This window comes from Puma concolor, chromosome B4 (assembly GCF_028749965.1).
Source record: "Puma concolor isolate L17-30 chromosome B4, mPumCon1.1.hap2, whole genome shotgun sequence".
Taxonomy (NCBI): Eukaryota; Metazoa; Chordata; class Mammalia; order Carnivora; family Felidae; genus Puma; species Puma concolor.
In genome coordinates this window covers 97,437,417-97,459,828 of record NC_141673.1, presented here as the reverse complement: position 1 = coordinate 97,459,828, position 22,412 = coordinate 97,437,417, and the positions used below count along the sequence as shown (strand labels likewise).

General features: G+C 46.2%; 1 protein-coding gene and 1 long non-coding RNA gene across 4 annotated transcripts in view; both read left to right on the top strand.

Annotated features, from left to right (window-relative positions):
• Positions 1–22,412, top strand: part of ETV6 (ETS variant transcription factor 6) — a 253,331-nt gene that overhangs the window by 99,751 nt on the left and 131,168 nt on the right. The window contains exon 2 of one of the 3 annotated variants that reach the window (XM_086714073.1): positions 879–1,005. The exons of 1 other annotated variant lie outside the window; for it this stretch is intronic. In XM_086714073.1, coding sequence (XP_086570199.1) covers positions 879–1,005 — 127 coding nt within the window. Of the gene's footprint in view, positions 1–875; positions 1,006–22,412 lie in introns of all 3 variants that reach the window. One more of the 3 variants, XM_086714072.1, reaches the window with a different exon arrangement.
• LOC147579314 (uncharacterized) overlaps positions 20,625–22,412 on the top strand; it is a 41,582-nt gene continuing 39,794 nt past the window's right edge. Inside the window, exon 1 of the long non-coding RNA XR_015253805.1 lies at positions 20,625–21,522. This is a non-coding gene — a long non-coding RNA (uncharacterized LOC147579314). The remainder of the gene's footprint in view (positions 21,523–22,412) is intronic.

Sequence of the window (22,412 nt, the reverse complement as noted above, 5' to 3'; positions counted from 1 at the left end):
TTTAATTTGAAGCTAGTAATAATCCTTCTCATCCCATCCAGTTGTTTTAATTGATCTAACAAACACTGCCTGTTTGAATTTAAACAGTGGGTCTGCAGTTGTCAGTTGAATTAAGTACCTTCAATTAAACAGCACTTTCCTTAAATGCAGACAATTCTTGAATGAGCTCTGAAATACTTCAGAAGGAAAGAAGCATGTGTCTAAGATGGAAAATGAAGGGACAAGGAGATACTGTTAATGTTGCAGATAGTTCCCTGCTATGAAGGAAAAAAACATTGGATATTTTTGGTTTCTAATGAGATAGGTAGGCCATAGAAAAATCTAGTTTGTAGATTTATTAACTAAATCTGGAGTTTACAAGCCATCACTTTCAGCTCACCTCTCATTGGATCTGAGTACAGAATCATATTTGCATTAGGAACCGGGGATATTGCCAGAGAAGAGGAAACGTGGTTTTAATGTATGGGTGACATTAATTATGTGACTTGGACAAGTAATTTTTGAGAGTAGTCTTTAAAGCCATTCTCTAGGACATATGGTTTCATTTCCTCCGCCTTGTCTCCCCTCTTGACTTGAACAAACCTCTAGTACAGGGGGAGGGGAAACGGACACCCATTGACCTGAGTCCAAAGGAGAAGCCCTGTGTTAAGCCTTTCCACAACCTTGTTACAAACCCCAAGTGCTGGGGATCTGGAAGACAACTGAAGTGTCTGGAAAGGGGGCGAGCGGGAATGATGTGAAGCCCGGTTGGCCAGTGCTCAGATGCCCCCTCTCCCTTTTGCCCCCCACCCTGCGCGCTGTTTTCACACCTAAGTCAGTTCCAAGCTTTCATTGTCTTCTTCCCCCTCCCCTCTTCCTGCCCTTCTTGTTAACAGCAGGAACGAATTTCATATACACCTCCCGAGAGCCCGGTGCCGAGTTACGCGTCCTCGACTCCGCTTCATGTTCCAGTGCCCCGAGCGCTCAGGATGGAGGACGACTCGATCCGCCTGCCCGCGCACCTGCGTGAGTGTTGGCGCGCATGCGCGCGGGGGTGGGAGGGAGGACAGACCGCCCCAGGGCCAGAAGGACAGACTGACTGAGAGGGGCGTGGTTGCCCGCGCGAGGACGGGGCTTCAGGCAGGAGATTGGCAAGCTCTGAGATGGGTGGCACTCCTGATGTCCACCGTGGGAAGCTGCTTCGCGGTCTTTTACCCCTCTCCCCCCGCATTGATGGCTTCGAAAAGCTTGAGACTCCTGTCCCTTGTTGACACATTACCCCCAAATCTGGAAGTGTGCACCATGTAGCAAGGTCAACTACTTCTCCTAAGAGGCAAAGTGAACGTTTTTGGAAAGTTTGCCTCTCTTCCTGAGTTCACCCGTAACTCCTCTAGGATTTTCGTAGGCCCTAAATTTGGGGCAGTTTCTGAGTCAGACTCCCTCCCTGCTTTGCTTTTAGGCTGTGTGCTCTTCCTTTCTTTACAGGGAGGGCCTCCCCGCCATTTTTTTGTTTGTTTGTTTGTTTCATGCTGGCTGCTTTTCTTTCCTTCATTTTACTGCCCAGATAGGGCCTCTCACTCCTGTCCTTTCTTTTGCTCCCCTCTCCTGCTTCTCTTGTGCCTGCGTTGCCTCCACGGCCGCAGTCTTTGTGGTCCTTCCACCTCCCTCTCTCTCAGGTCACCTCTGCCCCTTGCCTCTACCAGCTCCCTATCTGTAGCTTGGCAGAGCATCGGCACCAACACACTTGTGCTGTTGGGGCCAGTCTCCAAAGCAGCTGACACCTGTCATTTCCTTTTCGTCTTCCTTTCCTGTGCTGCCACCCAGCCTCTAGATGATACAGTGTGATGGGGCAGCTGGGGAGAATGAGTCACCTGATTCCCACCCTGATCACAGTGTCCAAGAAAATGCCAGGTTTCCTGGCTTGAATACTGCCCTGAGGGCTCAAGTCCAGGTTGTAGGAAGCACGGGGGGTCACCTTGGCCCTTCCCTAGCTGATTCCTCAGACTTCCGTGGTGGCACGCACGGTTGTGCTTGCCATCTCTTTCTGGCATGGTAATGCTCCCCGGGATGTTCGCCTCCTCTCATCCCGTCTCTCCTCAGAAGCCAGAAGGTTGCTTGCTGAAAGTGGAGAACAAAAGGACAGAGGATGCGGGCTTCTCTTCCCTCTCCCTGTGATAATTCAGGGAATCAGGTGACTGTGTTGCTGGGAAATCCTGGGGGAATATTGCTGGCTTATTCCTTCTCCTCCGGTGAGGACGCTTGCCGGGCTTCTGGCGAGGACTTGAGGGCCGTGAGAATCCGTCCCCTCCTCCAGCTTGCCGTGTCCGATGGTATTTACAAAGTCGCTACGAGTCGCAGGCAGGACATTCCAGCTTCGCTTGGGCAAGGAGGTAAAGGGCACAGTTGCGCTCTACCGTCTTCTCCACAAGATGAGATGGGGACTGTAGAGGTGCCCGGGTCACGACTGCGGGCACCATTGTCCCTGGTAAACTGGAATGTTGTGGCACCAGTAGAGTAGACAGGACTGGAAAAGGCACCACAGTCAGGGAATAGCATCTTTTCCTCCGGAAGCTGTCCGGTGGCCAGTAGTATATTCGCTTCGGGAGCATTCGCTTCCACGTCGAACATGGTCATGCCTTGCAGAACACTCTTACCATCTAATCTCATTTGTTTATTTATTCAGCACTGTGCTGCACCAAACACTCTCCTGGATGCCAGGGGTACAGAAATCGACGAAGCAGACCAAACTCCTTGCCCTTTGAGAGCTTCACATCTAGTACAGAGGGGGAAAAAAAAAAACGTGTGAACCCTTGTCCCAAACAGGCTGAAGTTTCTTTCATAGCTTTTCATCCCTTGGCTTTGAGACATCTGCCCCAAGAAAGCCCCAACTCTTGGTTCACCTCTGGATGCCTTTGCTCTTGTAAGCTCTTTTACCACACGGGACTCTCTCCCCACAAGTAGTAACCATGGCAAAACCAGCTAAGACACACACCGAACCGGAGGATCTTAATTCTTAACTAGTTCTGCTGTTAAAACGAGCTGTTGGAACGTGAGTCAGGCACGATAATACCCAGTTCTGCCATACAAGATGGTGATGGGACAAGAGACGGTTTCCTGGCCCTCTTACCTTTAACATATCATGATCTCACTGAAGGACTCTTTCTCCGCACTTGGAACTGTCTCTTCCGTGCCAACGCTCTTCTGGAGTAGACAGTTTCCTCACGGGCCACGACTGGGCCACTCCCTGTGCCTAGCACACAATTGTAATAGCTAATATTTGTCATAGGATAACTCTGGACCAGGCACTGTGTGAAGTCCTTTATGTAAATTATTTTATTTAATTCTTCCCAGCAGCACCTGTAAGGTAGATCTTTCTTTTTCTACCCATGTCAGACATAAGGAATTTAGGGATTAGAGAACTTACGTTAACCTGCCAAAGTCACACAGTTAGTAAGAGAGAGAGTCAGGATTCAAACTCAGTTCTGTCTGACCCCAGAGCCAGGCTCTTACCTGTTGTGCCACTATGTAAGTGTGTTCAATACATAGTTTTTGGATAGATGGATGAATTTGGGCTTGACACTTAGCCAGGATTCACCCGTGTGGCTGTAGTGGCCAGAATGGTTTATGGCTGGAATCTTCTAACCGGTCAGTGAATTGTTGAATAGTTTGCTTATCTCCCTCGGATGGGTGGATGGAGGGATGGATGGATCCCCACATAGATTATCACATCTAGGATTATCATATCTAGGATTGTAGCATATTACTGCTGACTTTAGGATATAATCAGTTGATAGAATATGGATTCAGGTCAGGGCAATGCCTTCTGTCTGGCAGCCTGACTCTAGAAACCTTCTGGGTAATCTGCATGAGCCCTGTTGGTTCCGACATCTGGAATGAATCCTGTGCAAATGGAGGTTCCCAGGCTTTTGTTGTTTGTCCTCAGCTGGGGCTTTCCACATGAGTCTGAGCCGCCTGCCCCACTCTCCTGTTCCAGGATTCGGCTGCCCATTGAGCTGTTTGAGAAAGCTCTCATGTAGCCCCCAGGATGGTTGAGGCTGTGCCGTATACTGGAAGATGCATCCCAGCTGGGTTTCCAAACCTAAAAGAAAATAAATATTCTAACAAGGGAATTGGGTTATTGCTGTTTTAATCTGGGATTCCAGACAATTCCCAATGGAATGCTCATGGAAAGTACGGGGAAGAATCTGGAAGCCAAGACAGCAGCAGGACATTTATGGTATTGCTAGGTTGAAAGCATTTTTAGCTGCTTGTCTTAAAGAGATACTTACCAGACTGGTATGCGTCAAAGTAGCTTCTTTTCACCATTTGTCCTCATTGATCTGCAGAAAAACCTTCTCTCTTAACTCTTTCTTTTTCTCTTTCCATTCTGCAGTCAAAATATAGCCTTTCCTGGTTGGAGGGAAAGTAGGGGTGATAATGTTTAAGATTCTCATACTGAGGGTTTCTCACCATTTTGTTCTGCAAAGGCAGAGCTATATGCCCAAACGGAAGGCGTGTGACAAATTAGCAAGCAATTGAGAAGTAGAAAGTAATGCCTTCTACCGGCCTGTGATAAAAACAAACGGTAAATGGAGCAAAGTGTTAAGGGGTGATTAAAGAGGGCTTGATAGGGCCAGGTGGGGTACTCTGGGCCTAGGAAAGGAGGTGAGCAAAGGGGAGAAGGGCCAGCCCCATGCTGTCCTGGTCTGGCCTCCTCACTGCCCACATGTGCAGGCTGGTACCTGCCAACACAGGTTCCTGGAACCACCCTGTTCTACTAGGAGAGCAAACACAAGGATGTTTATTGAGAAGATAGAAGGGCTTCTTTCCCCCTCCACCCCACCCCCCTTCCACAGAGGATACTGACTTAGTTTTTAAGCTTGAGGGTAGAAGAGCTGAAATACAACAATTGTAACAGGTTGGGTGAAAGACACAAAGTTCTACTCCTTAAAGGGAGTCTAAGCCTTTTAGGATTCCTTGAAAACACAAAAAGGATCGAAGGCCCCCCAGAGTAGCTGGAGGAGCTCACTCTTGACTCTCTAAGCAATGAAGGCCGTTGCCTCATTCTCACTAGGGGCCTCCTGTTGTGAGGGCGAGACTTTGTCTCATTTGTCTGCCCGAAGACCGCCTTTCTCTAAGTGCCTGGGGGGAGTGTGGGTGTTGAGGGGGCAGCCAGAGGTGCCTCATGAGGTGGTGCCCACCCTGTGAACCCCTCAGCCTCAAACAGTGATGCTGGGGGCTGCCCATCTGATTCCAGGAAAGTATGCTTCAGATCTGTCAGCAGAATTTAAATCACTACATGTCTTTTCTTTCCTTTAAATTCCTTTTTACATGATCATTTTGGATTTAGTTGATAGAATCCCATCTGATCACAGGTTGACATGATGCTCTTTGCCCAAAGACTTTGCAAAATTTTGCAGGGCCAGGTGGGCCTTCTAAAATCCCTGCGAACTGGTATTTAAAAGTCGGAACCGAGGACTCATTCATCATTTTTAATAGGGTTACGGTTTATGATGCTGTGGGTTAATAAATAGCCATAATAGCCGCTCAGAGTTTTCTAGAATCGGAACACCAGAAATAGTCCCTTGGCTCTACTTCCTTTCCTTGTGAATCTTTCAAAATTCTTACATTACTACTCCTACTTGTGTGTGTTTAATAATTTAATTTAATGCCTTCCTTTGGAAACGTTACCTCGCTGCTCACCCACTTGGTGATTTTGCCTTCTCAGCAGAGTAACTGAGTTGAAGACAGTCACATGGCGAGCAAGGCTATATTAGAACCGGGATAGTGAAAAGAGATGCACTGCCTCTCTTTTCTAATTAGCTGGAGCAACCCACAATTTTATATGCTTGCAAGTTAATTTTGTTCCCTAAGAAGACGCAAAAATGAGAATTAAATGGAATCGTAGCTAGTATTTTATATTGTTATGAGCCACAGCATATATGTTATCTCATTTAATCATGTACCAGCCCTTGAGGTAGGTGTTACGGATTCTGTTTTATTGATGGGATGACTGTGGTTCAGGAGGCCCACCGAATTGTCCAGATTCACACAAGCCTGTGAGGAGCCGAATGTGATGTCTACCTTGGAAGTCATCAGTTAGGCTTCTTAGGAGAACACAGAATGACAGAGTCTTGTGGACATGAAAACACAGGCACCTCTGACTGTTGGAGTCTGGGTGGCCGTGGGTGCGGGGGACTGGGAGCACTTGGGCTCTGTTAATGCACGTGACCGTTAATTTGCACTGAACCTCAACACGTTGGCTTCCACCAGGAACCAGAGGCTGTTACTGTGAATAATTCACTCCTGTCTTGCCCACCCATCTCTACTGTTCCTCCCTCCTCCCTCTCTTGTGAGCTCAGGTTGATGTTCAGTTTCTGTCTGCAACAGAGCTGGCCATGAAGGCCTCAGAGGGCCAGCTCCAGGAGTGGGGCCCAACCACGTTCCCACATTCCCTGGCATTTCACCAGGAATGGCCTCCTGGGAACAGGTCTCACTGTGTTTTTGGTGTTTCCAAAGGAAAAGGCATGGTAATAGAAAGGACATGGGTTCAAGTCAAGAAAGAACTGAGTGGGCTTGGATTCCAGGGCTCCCTTTCTCTATTAGAGATGATTTAGCCTAAAACTCAAATTTCTAAGATACCTACTCATGAGAGTTTCCTGTAAGGATCAGAGCTAACTCATGGGGAGCACCTACCATGGTGCCCGGCAAACAGTGGCCAGTAACTCACAAGAACTCTGTTTCAGTTCCCAAAGCTGGTAAATAGCCTGTTTAGGAGGTGGCTTCCTCATTTTTAAGGGCAAAGAGAAGCATGTATGTCCTTGTTTGTTTCACTAAAGAAAGGGCCTAGAGTTCTGTCTGTGTAGCATCGGGACCGATTTCCATCAGTCACACTGGAAACCAGCTTTATTTTCTAACGTCTCTACGATTTCCAGGAGCTCAGTTCCGCTCTCAGGCACTTTCCTACCCAAACCCTATCTGCACGTCTGTCTGGAGTGGTTTCCTTCACTGGCCTTGCCCAAATCTGTAGGTCTCTTTCTGCGGCCTGTCCTACCCTTCTTCTAAAACCCAGCAAGTCCTCCCGTGTCCTTTGCCGTTATCAGTATTCCAAAAATGGCCTCTCCTCACGCAGCTGCCTGTGACGTGTTGTGACATCACCAGCAGAGTTGAGGCAAGGACACGGGGGAAGATTTAATTCTCAGTCAGAATCTGACAAAGCGATAATGACTCCCAACAAAGATGGCCAGCCACCAGCATTTTGTATCTTGTCCTCCGCCCCCCACCCTCCAAGCTTTCCTTTGGGCGCCTTCACCATTCACATTCAAATGCTTAAAGGCTTTCTCCTTTTCCAGCAGCACGTGAGGCTGTATCAGGGCCCTGCTTAGCTCTTTCAAACAGCTTGAAGAGAAAAAACAGCCCACAACCGAACAGCCAGGATGCTTTGGAAGGGAAATTTCCTTTTTGGGCTCGCTGTCTGAAAGAATTTCCGATGCAGGCAGACGTTAATTCCTAGCTCCATGCTTCCTGATAAGGAAGCAGCTTCAATAAATGCAGCTATTTATAGATGTCTTTTTAAAAAAAAAAAAATATATATAACCAGAGGTCTATTGACCTTTTCTTTCACTTTGCATTTCATGCCGTGCGCTCCTTGTACATTTAAGGCAGTTCCTCCAGCAGAAGCTCTGACAAAATGCCTGTGATCCCGGGGGGACGGGGGAGGGAGGGCTTTCTCTGTCTTCGGAATTCTGAAGTTGATGTTTGGCAGTCGTCGGCAATTGGTGGTCCCTACTTGGTCCTGTGGGCTATTTGTGTGAACCCAGAGATGCCCAGCACTGTTCTAGGCCCCATATTGAAAGAGTATGACAGACAAAGTGAGACAGCCATTTAAACTTAAGAGCCGATGAGAACCAGTCAGTTCTCTGAGTAGAGACTTGAACAGTGGGAACTAAATGATATTCCCATTTCTTCTGTCTCCTCTCAACTGTCTCCCCTGGGATTTTCCAACCATTAGTATCTCTGCGGTCTCTCTCTTGGCATATTAGGGCCCCTGTCCATTAAGGTCCATGGCCAACTTCATCTGTTGCTACACAATCCTTGCTGACCGGCATGATGAAGATTCAGTGTGATGTTGGCTTGAAATAGCTTCCCTAGGTTTCTCCTCACGTCCTCTCCATTATCACAAAGCACGGATTGGGTTGAATCTATACAAATAGGATAAAGTCTCCATTCTCAAATAGAAGATATTTTCTCCCATTTTGCTTTATGCCTAAGTTAAATCTTATCAGTAGCTTAGACACTTGGAACTTCTGACAGGAGTGGCTTTGACCTCCTCCTCTTTATGTTTTTCCAGAGGTGAAAGTTACCAGGGGACCTTCGATGTTACTGATTTCCCTGTTGCCGTAGGAGGATTCTGGTTCAGTTGCCTGAACCGTCCATGTGTCTTCTGGGGGTTCTTTCTTCTTGTCCCTTCTGAAGGCAGGTAGAGTAGGATTTTAGAGATATAAACTGTCCCTGTCTCTGGCCACATGCTGACTGTAAATTCCCAAGAATAATTAGTTACCCTGCCCTGATCGTTACTGCTTCCGTCTTGGGTAGGTGGATTAAACTCCATTCCTTTGAAATTAGACTCTATTTCTGTTTCCTCTAGATCATGGATAGAAATAGCCTCAAATGGAGCTCCAAGATTTCAGTAATAGAAATGCAGATTGCAGATATAGGTACTGGAGAAAGAGCTGTGGATGTGTGGTGGATGCCGATTAGATGCTTGAAAGGAAAAGTCTAACTGGTGCAGGGCTGTGCGGGGAATACTTGATTTCACCGATTCGCTGGGGCTGAATTCTCTACTCTGGGGATGGGGGCATTAGCTAAAGCGGTTCACTGAGGATGGCGAAGGTTTGCAACAATCAAGAGGAAAACCAAAAGGGACCTAGATGAGTCTTGAAGGGTATGGAATAGTACTGTCTTAAGAAAAATTACAGGCGTATCAGGCAGTCTGTGTAGCTCCACTTTAGAAGTAACAGTATTAGGATTTACTTACTGTTTGTTTTCTAGGAGTGGCTTATCTTGACAATTGCGTGTCTTTTTTTGTTGTCATACCCCACTTGCCCACTTTGCCAGAACTGTGCTGCTTCCTAGGAGCCATTCTGAGGTCAACTGTATACAAGATGCCACCCTAGGGAGGCCTGGGTGGCTCAGTCAGTTGAGCATCCGACTTCGGCTCAGGTCATGATCTCGCAGTCCGTGAGTTCGAGCTCCGTGTCGGGCTCTGTGCTGACAGCTCAGAGCTTGGAGCCTGCTTCGGATTCTGTGTCTCCCTCTCTCTCTGTCCCTCCCCTGCTCACACTCTGTCTCTCTCTCAAAAATAAATAAACATTAAAAAAAATTTTTTTTTAAAAAGGATGCCCCTCGAAAGAAATCTCTGTTGCAATAATATGCAGAATAAATAATCATCGTCACTGCTGTTTATTGAGCACTTTCTGTGTGCCAAGACCTTTACATAAATTATCCTGAATAATCTCTAACACTGGAAGGTAGATACTATGTTTGTGTCTGTATCTGTGTCTGTATCTGAGGCTCAGAGTGGTAAATCACTGGCCGGAGGTCACACAGAGAGAAGATGAAGGAGCCATGATTTGAGTCCAGATTGAATCCCCAAATTTAGGCTTTTTGTCACTTTGCTGTGTTGCTTCTTCATTAGGAACTGATAGAAGTCGTGATTAGAGGCTGTTGGTTGGCAGGAGAAAATCCAAGCAAACAGGTTGCTGGCTTTTTTTTTTTTTTAATTTAAGCAAAATTTTTATAAACGATAGACAAGGAAGGCCAGAGGGGTAAATGAGTGACACAAACTAAATTACCTTGTGAATATAGAGGAAGAAAAAATTTTCAAATTCAATCCTCTATGCAAACTGTTATTTGTAGCATATTGGCAGGTACCTGTATAAATTCTGGAGTGTTAGAAATAAAATTAAATTAAAAGAATCATGCTTTCCACAATGTTCCTTCTTTGAAAAAGAGATGATCTACCCCAGATGACTATTAAACAGCAAGAAAGATGATGTGCTAGAACGGAGATTGTATTATTGGGTTCACGAATGAAAGCATTTCACTTCCTAATACTTTATGTTAGTCTGACATGCTTCAGAAAAACTGTCTGACATTTTGGTGCCTCAGTTTACCAACATGGCCTATGTTCCAGGAAATTCTGCTGCAGGGTAATAGAGAGCAGGGAGCACACTTGTTGGGCTTGATCCTCTGAGCGTTGGCCCCGGCGTGCTGGCTGGTGGGGTCGTGCCAGACAATCCGTTCTCTCTGACAGTGTGGTAGCTTCCTCATATGAAAAGCAAAGTAGCCTGAGTGCAGGATTTTGCTGGTCCTTCACAGCTCAAACATTTTATGTGTTCTAATTCCAGAAGAGAACTAAGAAGGGATATGGGCAGTGGAGCATCATCTATAAATGCTAAGCATCATGGTCATTCACTTGATCTCAGTGCTCAACATCAAATTTTGGTTCGGATGGTGGTATTTCAAGGATACAGGAGATTATCCTCTACTTTCGCCGTGATTGTTTTGTGAGGACGCCCTCGCACAAGGAAATATGGCAATTCAACACCTGATGCTGTTGGATGCTTCCCTGATGATTGAGATCAGGTATGGGCGCAGTTCCTCGGCCTTCCAGATTTTCTGAAGGCTGTTGGGGCCACTCACACCTTACACTGGGTCCCAAGAACCTTCTCTCTGATCTCAGGCCTGCTTCCTAGTTCTCGTAGACCCGAGAAATATCTGTGAGTTGGCTCTTTTCCCAGGGCATTACGCACAGGTGTGGCTTCTGGTAACTACCCCTTGACCCCAGCTGCGCGACTTGTGGGAATCCCCTCTGCACCTCAAGGCATGGTTGCCTTTCCTGTAACCTGTGAAAATGACAATGTGTATGTTCCTCCCTCTGTCGATGTCCGCTGGGTTTCCAGCTTTACAAAGCCAGCTGATCTATCTGCATGGCTAGGGCCACCGTATCCTCCTTCAGTGGGCCCCATAGCACATGCACAATTAATACTGCATTAATTAATTATAAGGGGGGTAAAAAAAGCACAGTTGGCAAGGGAATGAAGGCTTTCAGCTTCTAAAGTGAGGCTTTGATGCTGAGCTTTAAAGTACATTTCCATCCGCCCCAGCCAGCAAAGACAATCTGTGACACTCCTACCGTCCCATGGGCATGAAAACTCACACCCAAGAAACTATTTCTAAATAGGGGCCCTGAACTAATTACTCAAATCATCTACTTGTTGCCCCAGGCCGTGAAAAAAGGGCGTAGGATTAGGGAGAAAAGAATTGCCCAGAGCAGCCGTGATTCCGAACAAAGCTGATGCCTGGTGTTCTTTTGCCTCCTCAAGTAGCTCTCAGGTCACCAACACCAGGAACTCATTGTAGAGAAACAAATGTGAGCAGATGACTTGTTGCCAACCCTCTTGAGGAAATAAAATTACTCTTTCTTCTTCCCCCTCCTAGGCCTCGCTTGAGGAAGTAGCCCAACGGCAGTTGCAAGTTCACAAACCTGTTATTCTGATGGGCTGGAAGGTTCCTCTGTCTTGGGCATATTTTCCTACTACAAGTGAACCAAGTGGGGGGAGAAAACACTTTCCTTTCTTTTTCATTCTAATTTCTTCCACACCATCGTTCTCATGGTTCTGCCTCCCACACTGACTCTTTTCACTTCTTGGTGCAAGGTGGTGGGGAAGCCGCCTCCCAAAATCCCCGCCCTAGACAGATAGTTCTCTTTTCCCTGTTTACAACCCTGCGTCCAGCGTGTTGTGGGGCACCCTCGCTGCCCTTACAGTTTGGCCAGCAATCGCATATTCACATAGATATCCGGGATTTTATTCAAAGGTCTTTTCGAAACACAGAAGCAGAACTTCCCTGAGAGAGAGATTCCTCACCTGAGAGCTGTGGATGTTGATAACGTCCTTTTAAACTACTCTTTAATTCTCTGATCATGCTGAAGGGAACTTCAGAGACCCGCAAAAATCCACACAGATGTAGAATTTGTTTGGACCTTGTCAAAGGAAAAATTTTTTTTTTCTTTCGATTCTTAGGCAAAGAAGAATTTCACTTCAGATGAATCTAAATGAGTGTGTGTGTGTGTGTGTGTTTGGTTCATACTGTTTCATAGCTGTAACTCCAGATAGCTGCTTGACAGAGCTTCTGTGATGATTCCTGTTACTCACAGTGATCCAGGGAAAGAACTTGACGAAACACAACTGGGTTTTGTAGCACTGGCATTGTACATTTAGCTGTGTAGCTGTCTCCCATCTTGTGCTTCCTCACTTGCTAAAGGAGTGTTGAGATTCAGAGAGTTTTCTGAACTTTTACTGTCCAGAAAGCACTACTCTAGAGCTAGGACAGAGGGTTTGTATGTTGTTTGTGAACAGGGCCAGTGTTGACAGTGTTATGCTTCGGCAGGGTATGTGGTCACCCAGTTACAGTGATGTAAGAGCGTCCTGAACTTAAATCTCTCCCACGATAAACCACCATGATGTCTGAAGTTCCATTGTGAAGATACATTCCTTTTGGATTGGGCATTATTTCTACCTAGCTCTAATTTTTAATGGTAAATTGTTAGGATAGCAGCTAGTACCTTGGAGAGAGATAACTAATACCTTAAGTCCCTGATATCTTAATGAAAACGAGTTTATCAAATCTCTTGAATCTTTTAAAATAGAAGACCGATGGCCAGCATGGACAAAGTCAAGGGAGGGAGTAGAGTCGGGAAAAACTCCATAATTTTGCCTGGGACTGGCCTTCTCCATGGAGAAGACTGACGTAAAATTAGATGGAAAATCCAGGCCCCTTGATTCAGACACAACATTGTGAAGCTGGACCTCTGAGACGAAGATGAGTAATCTGATATTTACCATGCCTGGCCATTGGTTTCAAGACATTGCCAGCATTGGTATTGACTGGACAAAGTCCGATCTTCTCTGGCACACGGTTGACTGGAGAATGTAGAAGTCATCTTCATTGCCTTGAGAGGAGGAGTGAATTTTGCATCTGAATCCTTAAGCCTTTCAGTCGTTCTTAACCAAATCGTCTTTACCTCTGAAGCGACTGAATGTTTGATCGCAATGCCAAGACCACGCTGGTATTATGAGGGACCTAACGTTAATCCAAGTCTTAAGTTGAAGCGGTCAGGAAAATCTTGACTTGCGGAGAATTTAAAGGTGCCAGCCAGAGGTGAGTGGCTTATTTGAGGAGTGGGTGTGTGGAATTTGGGAGAAAGATCCTTCATAGCTCTCTGTGTGGAGTAATAACCACCATTTATTGAGTACTCGTGGAAGGCACTTTTCACAAGTATTAGATCATTTAATCCTCATGATAGTCCTATGGGCTGAGTTTTATTATCCCCACTTCACTGATGAAAAGGCAGGTTTAAAGAGGTTAAGGAACTTGGCCAGAGTCGCAGAGCTGGTAGTTGGCAAAGCAGATTCCTCAGGCTCCCCTCCACACTCTCCCTCCCACTCCAAGCCAAAGGCCTATTCCCGACACCATTCTCTCTGCGAACATGAAAAATGATGTTGGGTCCCCCTAAGAGATTCAACCATGTGGTTAAAACCTCGTAAAGTTTAGAAAAATAGAATAACTCACTAAAATAAAATTATAAATCCACTCCATGGAACGTATCTACCACAACCCAAAACCTCAGGGTTAATCTATTCAGATTTCAACGCGCTATATGATTCTCACTAGTCCCTTAAATATCGCTCTGTTTCCTGGTAAACAGTATCCCTTACAGAGTCCTGGCACATGAATAGTGTAATAAGATCAGATTCTATCGCTTTGCCATCCTAGTGCAATCTAATTGCAGGGTGAAAATCCAGGGCTGTCTTAGTTCCTCATCTGTCTGTGTCTCTCTTTGTCCTACTGCCTGCTTCACAGTTTGAAGTTCAATACCACTCCCTCCTTTTGTGCTCTAGCTCTCTGTGTTGTTTCCCTTTGACAACATTTTTTTTTTTTTTTTTTAATGAAGTGATTTGAAATGGGAAATTAAAAACTTAACTATGAGTCTGGCAGTTTCCTGCCAATGCCTCTCTGCTAAGAAGCTTCATAAAATACTATATATTATTATTCGCTTCACAGCTGCTCCGGGCACTCACCCACTTAGTCATTCACAATATGTCTGAGAGATTAGTTTTTACAAGGCTGTGGTTTCAGATATTTCTCCCCCCTCCATGTTTTACTTAAAATCTGCACTGGGGAAGTTTGTGTACAAAAAAATCCACCACCCTTGAGAAAAGAGGATATGGTAATATGCGTGCTTTAGAAGCTCTGGCGGGCTCTTGTATTTTCTTGCACCTTCTTCATCTGAAATACTGTAGTCTTTCTATGACAGGTCTCAAGTCGGTGTGTGGGTCGGAGAGGGAATAAGAGTGAGTGTTTTGCTCCAGTGTGGTTGTAAACCTCCTGTTTTGGTGTCAGATATGTGAGAGAATCACCATTCTGGTTTCAGGCAAGGTGGGTAAATTATGCCCTAATAATACAGCTTCATCTTGATGACTAGATCTGATTTTTTTTTTTTTTAATATTTAAACTCCATGAAGACAGGGGTTTTTGCCGGGTTTTTTTTGTTGTTGTTGTTGTTGTTTGTTTTTTGTTTTACTATTTTATCCCCGGTACCCAGAATAGTACCTGGCACGTAGTAGGCACACAAGTGATTTATGTGGGAAAATAATTTGAGCCTCAGTTTAGTCAGGGCGGCTGTGGGCCCTCTTTGTGTAAGCCCTGATGATGGCAAGTGAGATTTATGGAAAAAAAAAAAAAAAAAAAAAACAACCAGGTAGGATGTGGGCAACATAAAAATAAAATGTTTTAAAAAATTTTTTTAACGTTTATTTATTTTGAGACAGAGAGAGACAGAGCATGAACGGGGGAGGGTCAGAGAGAGAGGGAGACACAGAATCCGAAGCAGGCTCCAGGCTCCGAGCCGTCAGCACAGAGCCCGACGCGGGGCTTGAACTCACGGACCGTGAGATCATGACCTGAGCCGAAGTCGGCCGCCCAACCGACTGAGCCACCCAGGCGCCCCAGAAATAAAATGTTTAGAGTAAGACCAGACACCCTGTCTCCACGACCCCTCCCCACCCCCACACATCAACCAAGTTGTCCTGATTTTCAGAGTCTATTAAAATTAACAAAATGTTAAGTTACGAAAGAAAGAAAGAAGAGAGAGAGAGAGAGAGAGAGAGAGAGAGAGAGAGAAAGAAAGAAAGAAAGAAAGAAAGAAAGAAAGAAAGAAAGAAAGAAGAGGTGCTGTTGTGTTGCATCGCCGTTGGATGACCGTGGGGTGCCCGTCTGTGAGCGTGTTTGCGTGTGTTCTGTGGGTGAGTCTCCAGATGGGCCCATTTCTTGGGGTGGTTGGGGAACGTGGCAGGTACTTCATCCCTCTTGGAGAAGTAGAGCTCTTGCTGTGATGCAGGACAGGACAGAAGGGGGGCAAGGGCACCGGAGAACGAAGAAGAGGGAGGAAGGGGGTGAGCCAGGGCCTGCTTCAGTAGGGTCCCCACAGCCTCCCCCCTTCCCCCCCCCCCCACCGGGGGCAAGAACCGAACTGTTTATCCCCACATCCCAGCAGCAGCAGAAAAGCCAGGGGTGTTTTTGGGACTCAGCTGCCAAAGTTTCTTGAAACAGCTCTGCTCAAAGGCATATGCTGGGCTCACTTCTGAGGGAAATTTCCTTTTTGGGGAAGTTGAAGCAAAGGAATTTCCTGTGTGGGCAGACAGAGCTTCCTGACTTGAAGGCTTCTTGGAAGGGAAACAGTTTCATAATGAAATGACAAATTAAAGACATACCAGCCGGGTTCACTTCAAAACAGCTATTGAGAGTACAGGCAAAGCCCTATTATACTCCCTCACAGAACAAAAATAAATCCCATCCTGACAGGTTTCTGTATGCTGGATTATATCCGTCCCCCCCGCACCTTCCTTCACAGCCCCTGTTCCTCTCCCTTCCTCCCACCCCCGCCATTAGCTGCCGCCGTCTCTATCTTTAACCGCTCCCGGGAGCAGCCGGCAAGGAGGCTTGGAGCATCTCTGGCCGCCTCGCTCGGTGGCTTCGCCCATCCCTGACCTACATGGAGGCCTTGTAGGTCACGTCACAGCCCCTGTGCTGCTAAGACTCCCAGAAGCGACCTCTTTCCTTCCCCCTCTGACACAAACCATGATTGAAGATGGCTTTAGCGACGGGGTAAGGAAAAAATGTAGCCATCTCCCTCGGGCTGGCCTTTAAAACCTCGTACGCCGTATGTGTCAGTGCTGTTCTGGTCTCGGGAGCTGGGGTCTGAGGTCTTTGCTTTGTGGAAGGGAATAAGGGTCCGGGTGGGGCAAAGGATGTTCGTACCTGAACATAATCTTCTACGGTTCGGTCAGCCCACGTGTTTTAAGTTGACGCGAAGACGCCTTATGGAGTACCTCTCTTTTTTTCAGTGGAAAAGACCAGGAGGAAGAATGATGGCAGCATCGTTTGTGGGTCAGAATTCATTAGTCTTAGGCCAATGAAGGGAAGCGGTGCAGGTTTTGGAAGCAGATGTCTGAGTTCAAATGCCAGCTCCAGCCGTGTGCGACCAGCAGTATAGACCTTGGATGAGTCATTACACTTCTGGCCTCAGTTTCCTTATCTCTGAAATGGGTACAGCAGAACCTTTTCTACACTGTTGTGAGGAAATGAGAATGGGATTTCAAAAACACTTTGTAAACTCCTCCAAAGACTTTTCCAAATGGCACCTGCTACTTAGCCATGGTTGGGACCTTTTGGGATTGAAATGCAGGATTGGGTTGAAAGAGCAAACTTGGAGAATTTGTAGATCAATTTGGCAAGTATTTATTAGAGATTTTTCTGTGAGTGCAGCATGCTTGGGCTCTGTGGGGAGAAACAGACAAAGTACGAAGTTTAAAGCAGCCGCAGGAAGAATCTTGGACTTGGGGTCAGGAGGCCAAGGTTCAACCCTGGCTGTCACTCAGTAGCTCTGTGGCTCGGGGCGAACTATGTAACCTTGATGAGTCTCCGTTGTTTGTTTTTAAAATTGGGGGAAATAGACTCTATGCCTTTAATAAGTTCTGTCCAATTCTGACGTTGTGTAATCGATTTTAAGAGGTCTCTGCCTTTTGCCGTTGTTTATAGGATTTATTCTAAAGCGCAAGGAAGAACTATTCACTGTATAACAGCCTGTCTGATGAAGAAACTTGCATCGTAATTTTTTATTAGTAGATCTGATATACACAGGAAAAAATAAGTGCTTGCTAGATAGGTCAGCTATAACAATTCGGTTTGGGGTGTTTCTGAGTGAATGCTGACTCAAAAATAAGTAGGCTCATGGGTTGAATATGGCGCTTTCCCTAAGATAACTTGTCTCAGGATTTTGGTTTACCTTCTCTCAACTGCGCCAGGGGATTCCCAGCATGTTTCCAAATGGCTGTTCATTGAAGCCATCCCCATGATGGACATCCCTTGCCCAAATAGGCTTCTAGGATAGAGGCCACCATGTTGACTGGTCCTGACATCAGGTTTTAGCATGAGCGGGTATGTCATTTTTAGGCCCGCCACATTATTCTCCTTCTCATTTCAGTTTGTATGAGTAAAGGTCTCTTACTGACTTTGCCTCAAAGCGTGTTTTCCCAGCACCCGTTTCGATTTGAGAAAACTGAGGCACTGGAAAAATTAGATACCACGTATAAAATCACAGTTGCAAAATGGTGACAAGCCAAGCGTTGCGTAAAAAGAGCTGTCATTTATTGGGTGTGTGTTCCAGTGTTCTAATTGTCTCATTAATTTTTTTCTCCCAACAAGTCTGAGAGGTAGGCGATGTTATCTTTACAGATACAGAAACTAGGGCTTTGAAATGTTAAGTAATTTGCTCACGGCCACAGAACTGGTTGGTGGTTGAGCCAGAATACGAACGCAGCTCTGTCTGTTCCAGCACCTCCGTTCCTTACCCCTTCATTGCGTCTCCTCTGTGTAGTCAGTTGTTTTAAATTGACCTCAGTGCTTAGAAGTAAGTCACACCTGTCTCAGGCCCCTGAAAGGAAACAGCACTAACCTCATAGTCTTGTCGTGGCCGACTCTTGTAACGGCAGAGAAGCCTGTGGAAAATAACACACCTGGGTAATAAACTGAGCAAACATAACCCTGCCTCTCACCTCTGTCTGGAAGAGAGCCCGTTCTGGCCAGCTCTGGCCACACCTTATGCATCAGGACAGAAATCTGCTCTCCGTTTTTCAGACAGGTAAGGAAAGTGCCTGGTGCCAGACTGCATCCTTCTCCTTGTGAAATTCCTTGCAAGCGCTGTTTGTGGCTTCCCCGGGCTCATGGTGAAGAGGATTCAAATCTTGTTCTACTCGACAGGCATTGATTGAAGAACCACCGTGCTCAGTGCTAGGGAAACAAAGAGGCACACGGTAGGGACTCGGTCTTAGAAAGCAGAAATTTGGATAGTCATTCAACAAAACCAGTATTTACTGAGAGTCCACTGTGCCCAGTAGAACAGTAATTGCAAGAGATAAATATCTAAGACACTCACAAGGATATGTTTTACATCTCCACAGAAAGTATGTGTCGTCGTTGTTGTTTTTCTTGATTTCTGTTCGGTTTTCTTAACTTTCCTCTGTGCAAGTAAACTTCCAGGGTATGTCCTCTTGTTTAAGTCTAGAGCTTTATTACTTTTCATTTCTTGGACTATCGTGTAAACAGCTCAGGAACTTCTCCTCTTCACCTCATTTTTCTCCCCCCAAAGAAGATGGATTTTTTTTCCATTGAAAATTATTTTTCGGGGCGCCTGGGTGGCTCAGTCGGTTAAGCGTCCGACTTCAGCTCAGGTCACGATCTCGCGGTCCGTGAGTTCGGGCCCCGCATCAGGCTCTGGGCTGATGGCTCAGAGCCTGGAGCCTGTTTCCGATTCTGTGTCTCCCTCTCTCTCTGCCCCTCCCCCATTCATGCTCTGTCTCTCTCTGTCCCCAAAATAAATAAACATTAAAAAAAAAATTTAGAAAATTATTTTTCAATGAAGTCTAAAATATGTTTTAAATCCACTTCTGTTTAAAACACAGGTATCATCCAGGAGAAAATCTGAGGGCAAAAAAAAAAGAGGGGGGGAGGATTTTGATTGCACCTAATTAGACTCAAAGTACTGAGTTATTCTCTGGCGTATGTAGCGAAAACACTAGGTGGGTGTTGTTTTGAGTTCATAGTGAGGGGAGAAATGGGGTCATCACTCCTGCGGAGAGAAAGGTAATCTCTGATTTCAGTCTTTCATTGGCCTCCGGCAGCCGGTGGGGTCTTCCGAAACAAATTCTTTTTCTTCGTTACTCAGTATATTCCCCATTTGGGCTTGAAGCGGGAGACCCGAAAGTTGAAATGCTGTGACCACCTCTACACTGTCACATGCCCTTGCTCTCCTCTGGTGAGGAAGTGGGGGAGACGTGGAAGAGGTGGCCTCCTCACTCGCTTTGTTTGGAAGTGAGAAGCGGCGAGGGGAGGATTGGAGGAAGACGCGGGCGCTCGCGGCACCGCCGGCCTGCGACGCCCTGGCCATTCCTCTTCCCTGGCGCTCACAGGCAGCTTTGCGAGGCAGGAGTACGTGAGGAGGAAGATCCTATTAGCAGAGGAGCTGCAGGAACTGAAGAGATGCCGAAGGGAGCCAGGTGACTGACAGGTAGATGAAATCCAACATCCTTTCCGCTCAAAGTTTTGAGAAGAGAAGTGGCCACGAGTAGGCTTGAGTTCTGTCCCCTTCCTGATACTCGCTGCTCCTCAGACCCAGGTGAGGACGATCTACTACACGTAAGCAAGCAGATGTGGGGAAAAGAGCAAAACCCACTGAGCCGTGAGATCCCTAAGGCCCTCCCCCCTGCCCCCAGCCTTGGATGTTGGGGGTTGACAGCGGCTTCCTGTGCACTGTACCGTGGAGACTACAGGTGATGGAGGCAGTGGCCCAGCTTATGCTCTGGGCGTGCAGAGAAGGGAAGCTCCGCCTCCTTTGTTCGCATCCTCCTTGTTGGATGCTGGGGTAGCCTCTGCCCGCTTACAGGACAACTCTAGGTCTCCGTGTGATCCTGGCCCAGCCTGAAGCCTGAGGCTTCTGAACACAAACATCCTAGTGCTGGCCTTCCTTGCATGACGCCCAGGAATCCCTAGTGGGGAAAGCCATGCCTCACCACTGTCAACCTAATGATAGACCAAGACCCCTCCACCCTCCACCTGCCCTCCTAATAATCTTAAGATTTAGGGGAAACTAAAATAGACCTTCCTCTAGACCGACACTGCCGTTTCACATACAAATGTAGCTCTCTTTCACCCTGGAGAAAGACAGCCTTTTCGACATCTCTGCACCCCCTGGATGGTCCAGCAGATTTGCACGAGACCCAGAGTGACACTGACGTGCTTTAACTGATGAGCGACGTCAAGGCTGTTTGTCTCTGCCGTTAGAGACTGATTTGACCCGCCACCTATAGGAACTCTAGTTTCTGAAAATGTGGCAAGGCTTTGTAGGCATCGACCCCAACTAATGCTTTCACACTTCACAATTTGAGTAATGAGCTGGATACTGTGTAAACGGTGTATTGCAGGTGATGAATAAGTAGCAAGTAGTAGTGGTCCCAAAGGTGTCCCCCTCCACGTTTTACTTTTGGTTCTTTGTCAAATAAGGTAGTAACAGAGTCCCTAACTGTAACATAGGGAGCAGTCGCTACATGTGAACTTCGTGGCTCTAAAATCTTGAGATACCGCTTCCTTACCTCCTTCCTTGTCAATGAGTGTTTAGATTTTTAATGACATGTCAAAGTCAATCTCCAAACACTTTAGAGGTCAATCCTAGCAGAGACGAACTTTAAACTGGTGGGAGTAGGGTGCAGAGCAATCCCTCTGGGAGTCAGAATGAGATGCTTGTGTGTCTGGACTGGTAGCAGGGTTTTATGTTACCAGAGTGATCTCCATGGTAACAGATCAACATGGTGCCAGTGACAGCTTTACGCTCCAGGCTTTAGGTTCCCATGAGAAAGTGGATTCTTAACAACAAATAGGGGAGCAGAAATGAAGGAATATGGATGTACGCTCCCCTTTCTTGTAAAGTTCTGGTCATGAAGTTTCTGTTCATACAACCAATGACACGTCCTGTTTAACCCCCTGGGTTCCTCTGTCAACCAAGACTCTTCAGAGGATGTGCAATGTGCTCTTGAATTTCAACTGAACTCATACCAGGTTTAAATAGGCGTTGGTAGCAAAGAACTGTTTTGGAGTGGAACAAGAATGAGACTTGGAGTCGGGAAACCTGGCCTTCAGACCCAGCTTTTGTACTGTCTTGAAGGTCCTTACTTTCCACATTCTTAGATTCTCACCAGTTATGATAGTCAATCATCCAGTTTTATGGAAAGCCCCTGGTGTGATTCATTGGCGGTAAAAATAGTAGCCAGTTAAATAGAGGACAGTCTGCCATCCCCATCCCCATCAAAGGTATGATCCTGTTGTGATCGTGTGGATGCAAACGTTCAGACACCTAAAAAGTAGAGGGTAGGAGTCCTCTCTGTTAAAGATTAATCTCTGAACTTAACGACCAAAATCTGGAGGCTGGATAGCCAGCAGAAGAGTTCATTTTCTGGAGTGTTGGTTATTAATTTGGAGAATCAGCACTCGTTTATCTTAAACCACAAGAGAACATTTGTGAATTCAGGGGAACAATTATGTAATTTGGTAATTTCATGAGCCTCTTCCCTGGGGAATCTTATGACTCAACGATCAAAGGTGTCAGAGTAGAGAAGACAGCTTTCCATGGTCACATCTGTGCCCGTGGCGGGGCTTAGGTACACTCTGAAGTGAGATTCTTTGTGGCTGAGACCTCGGACTGATTGGTGATGGGTGGTTTGGGTAATGGTTTCTGTTGTATGCATTTAAAGGGGACTAGTCTTTCCCCCAAAAGGGAAGTTTCTTTTCTAAGGAATTTATTCCTAGGGTTGTGGGGGAGTTAAACCCACTGTGCATCAAGGAAGTAACTGATTGCGTATTTCGTATAAAAGGCAACTATGAACTTGATATTGACTAAAGCAAACCAGCAGCTTCTTTCTACCACCTGGTTAGAACATTTCTTTACTATACTTTGCAAGATGATAAAGGACAACCAAGGTGCCTGGGTGGCTCAATCGGTTAAGCATTTGATTCTTGATCTTGGCTCAGGTCATGATCTTGTGGATCGAGCCCCAAGTCGGGCTCTGAACTGACAGCAACAGAGCCTGCTTGGGATTCTCTCCCTCTCCCTCTCTCTCTGCCCTCCCCCACTCATATTTGCACGCGTGCACAGACAGTCTCTCTCAAAATAAATAAACGTAAATAAAAAAGGACAAGTAATAATGGTAGTGCTAAGCTTCTCTTGCAATTCTCTGTGGTCTATCTCTAACCAATGAAAG